The 3261-nt window shown below is 64.2% G+C and overlaps 2 protein-coding genes across 2 annotated transcripts in view; both read right to left on the bottom strand.

Moving 5' to 3' along the window:
* The window catches only part of LOC104285443 (cathepsin S-like), a 3535-nt gene extending 2928 nt beyond the window's left edge, over positions 1–607 (bottom strand). Inside the window, exons 1-2 of the mRNA XM_009883900.1 lie at positions 433–607; positions 279–304 (exon numbers count right to left, since the gene is read on the bottom strand). Of these exons, the coding sequence (XP_009882202.1) occupies positions 279–304; positions 433–607 (201 nt within the window). The remainder of the gene's footprint in view (positions 1–278; positions 305–432) is intronic.
* A 978-nt stretch (positions 608–1585) lies between these two features.
* On the bottom strand, positions 1586–3217 carry CTSK (cathepsin K). Its single transcript, XM_009883895.1, has 7 exons — positions 3092–3217; positions 2808–2930; positions 2537–2692; positions 2248–2466; positions 1999–2164; positions 1776–1881; positions 1586–1685 (listed from the first exon to the last, which is right to left on the bottom strand). Exons 1-7 carry the CDS (start codon positions 3215–3217, stop codon positions 1586–1588), a joined length of 996 nt encoding a protein of 331 aa, XP_009882197.1.
* Between the last annotated feature and the right edge of the window lie 44 nt (positions 3218–3261).

The raw sequence follows: 3261 nt of genomic DNA, 5'->3' as shown, positions 1-3261 counted from the left end.
CCCAACATCCTCCTCCCGCCCGGCTGGAACCGGGGAGGCAGTGCCAGAGCCCATCCTGGGGGTTTCTCTTCCCCACCGATTCCCAATCCCACCCCCAGCCCCTCGGTGCCCTTTTCCTCGGGCAGGAGCTGTCTCTGCTCACGCAGCGGTGCTCCACGGCCCAAGTGCAACCACGACACGGGGCCAGACCCTTCCCGCACACACACCGCCGTGCCACCCCCCCAAGAAAGTGTCTTCTAAGGAAACTTTGTGCATCCCCAACTATTTCCTCTGCCTACTTTCCGTCTGCATCGCTGCGGCAGCTCTGGAGGAAAAGGAGCAGTCGAGGGGGGGACACAAGGAGGTCGGGATGAACTCTGTCCCCCCAGGGGAGCACCGAGGGACGGTTTCTCCATGTTCTCCAGCCAAAAATCACCCGGGGAGATGTCTCACCTGCCGGCACGGCTGCGGTGCAGCTTCCCACGGAGCCCAGCTCGGCCTCGGGACAGGCACAGGGGTGCGAGGAGGTCCCTCCGCTTGCTGCAGCCGGGAGCCGGTGAACGAGGAAATGCTGTGATTTCACTTTCTTTTCACAGAATTCTGGTTTCAAACAGCCCTGACGGCGCATCGCGGCTGCCCCCGATGAATTAACCAGCAGCCGTCATCCTCTCCGTCTCCCGGCCATATCACCTTTCTTTCCTGTTAGGGCTCGCCCTGAGCTTTGCTGCAGTCAGTTCTCAATTTGTTGCGTTAAACAAGCACTGGGATTCGGGTTTTTGGGGTGACAGGGGATTTTGGGCTGCAAAACACCACCCAGCCCTGGCACAAACGTTTGCCCCGAGGGCACGGCGCTGCAGCCCACACCACCTCTTTATTTATTGCTCCGCTTTCTTCTTCCTTCATCCCCCCATATGCCTTCAACCTGTTTCAGGGGTCCTGTGAAACCAGCCGGGGCTTTGCGGAAAGACCCAGCAGCATCTTCCCTCCCCGCTCTGCCGCAGCGTCGGCCCTTTGTTTCCGTCCGCTCCTGCCCTTTTGAGAAAGGGAAGGACTTTTTCCCACCACGGAGCCGGCGCAGCACAGAGCAAAGCAGCCCCAGCGTTTATTCCCAACAGTGTTTATTTTAAAAATAAAGTCGTATCGTTCTCCGCAGCCCCCGCTGGGATCCGGGCTGGGGGGAGACAGATCCGTGCTCTCCGTGGCGGATATTCCACCTGCATGGGGTTTCCCCCCGTATCCGCGTTCCCGGAGGCAGAGGCCGGCGTGGGACATGTTTGCACAAGCATCTCCGTACGGATCAGACTCTCTGGAGCCGGACAAGCCCAGGCCCTGAGCATCTGCGGCCACGGGAAGGCAGAACCCAACACACGCGGTGCCGGCACGGCAAAGGAGTCCCGGGAAAACAGAGTTGGGGGGATCTCCGCACCGTTCATCTGCAGCCGGGGGGTCTCTCTCCTCTCCCAGGGGAGATTCCTCATGGAGAGGCAGAGATTCCCCCCCGGCGCAACGTCAGCTTCGGAGACGGGGAGCGAAAAGGCCGAGTTTGGACACAGGGAAGCGGGGAGGGCAGCCGGCGCGGCGTGGGAAAGGAGCACGCCGGCAGCGCTCACATCTTGGGGAAGCTGGCGAGGTTGGCGATGCCGCAGGCGTTGTTCATGTTGCGCGCCAGGAGGACGTAGGCCTTGTTGCCCCACTCCTCGCCCCAGCTGTGGGGAGCAACGGCAGCGCCTGAGCCACCGACAGAGCCGCCGGCGAACCCCGACCCGGTGAAAAGCAGCCGTGCCGCCCTGCCGTACCTGTTCTTGATGATCCAGGGCTTGGTGCCCTTCTGCGTGCCGTAGCCCACCGCCAGCACCGCGTGGTTGATGTTTTCGGCATTGCAGCTCTCGTCGTAGTACACACCTGGGCGACAGGACTGACGGTTACACTCCGGATAAAGCACCCAGCCGTGCCTCAGTTTCCCCGAGCTGCCCAGTGGGCACTAGAAGGGGTTCCCCTCCCCTCCCCGCAGCTCCTCACCGCGGCTGTAGAACTGGAAGGAGGGCAGGCTGGCGTCGATGCCCACGGAGATGGGTCCGATCCTGGCCACTGCCCGCTTCAAAGCTTTCTCGTTCCCTTCGGGGATTTCCCGGTAGCCGCGGCACTTGGCCGCCTTCCCGGTGGGGCTGTACATGCAGCTCTCATCCTGCGTGTGACCAGCAAGGTCGAGGTGAGATGGGGATGGGAAGGCAGTCGGCGGGGACCTGGCCCCCCCCCCCAGCCCCGGACCTGGCCGATGTAGGGGTAGGAATCCTCCGAGTCGATGCCGCGGTTCTGCCGGACGTACTCGAAGGCGTTGGTCATGTAGCCGCCGCCGCAGCCGTCGTTGTTGGCCACGCAGTCCACCAGGTTTTGGGGGCTGAGGGAGAGCAGCTTCCCCGTCTTCCGCTTCAGCTGCCCCTCCAGCGCGCCCACCGAGCTGAAAGCCCAGCACGAGCCACACTGGCCCTGTGGGGACACGATGGGTGACACCGGGGTGACACCCCGCTCCGGGCACCCCCGGGAGCACCCTGCTTACCTGGTTCTTGACAGGCGTCACGTAGCCTTTCTTCCTCCAGTCCACGGCAGCCGGGGCTCTCTCGGTCCAGTCGGGGACGTAGAGCGTCTCGTTGTGACGTGGGCGGCCACGGGGCACCTTCAAGCCCGTCATCATCCTCACCACCTCCTCGCTGGTCTGGGGAAGGAGCCCGGGGTGGATGGGTGCAGCCCTGGGGCTGCTGGGCAGAGCAGCACCCAAGGGTGCTCGGTCCCCTCTCTCCCACCCCATCGCTGTCCCCGGTGACACTCACCATGTCACCCAGGTGGTTCATGGCCAGCTCGAAGGTGTGGACGCCCAGCGCGTGCTCCAGGTTGTGGGTGTTGATGTACTTGAGGTTCTTCTCCCAGATCAGCCTCCGCGTCACCTCGTCTGCCTGCACGGCGGGGTGAGACGGCGCTGGACGGAGGGGGCCTTCCCACGGCCACCACCACCACCGTGGGGACACCAGTGCCATGGGGACATCACCAGGGTGGTCCCCAGCTCCCCCCAGCAATCCCCCTGGGGGCGGTCCCCTCCCGCGGGGCTGTGCCGTACCTCGCCGTTGTACTGCTTGCGATGGGTTTTCTTCCAGAGGTCCCACTGGGCGTCCAGCTCCCGCTCGGGGTGCAGCTGGGCCACCGCCGCGGGGACCAGCAGGGCCAGCAGCGCGGGCCACCACATCCTGGGGAACGGGGACAGAGACTGAGCCCGGGAGGGCCGGCTGG

The sequence above is a fragment of the Charadrius vociferus genome, unplaced genomic scaffold (assembly GCF_000708025.1).
Source record: "Charadrius vociferus isolate BGI_N301 unplaced genomic scaffold, ASM70802v2 scaffold2564, whole genome shotgun sequence".
Lineage (NCBI taxonomy): Eukaryota > Metazoa > Chordata > Aves > Charadriiformes > Charadriidae > Charadrius > Charadrius vociferus.
The sequence above is the reverse complement of the archived record's forward strand: the minus strand, read 5'-3'. Positions and strand labels throughout refer to the sequence as shown.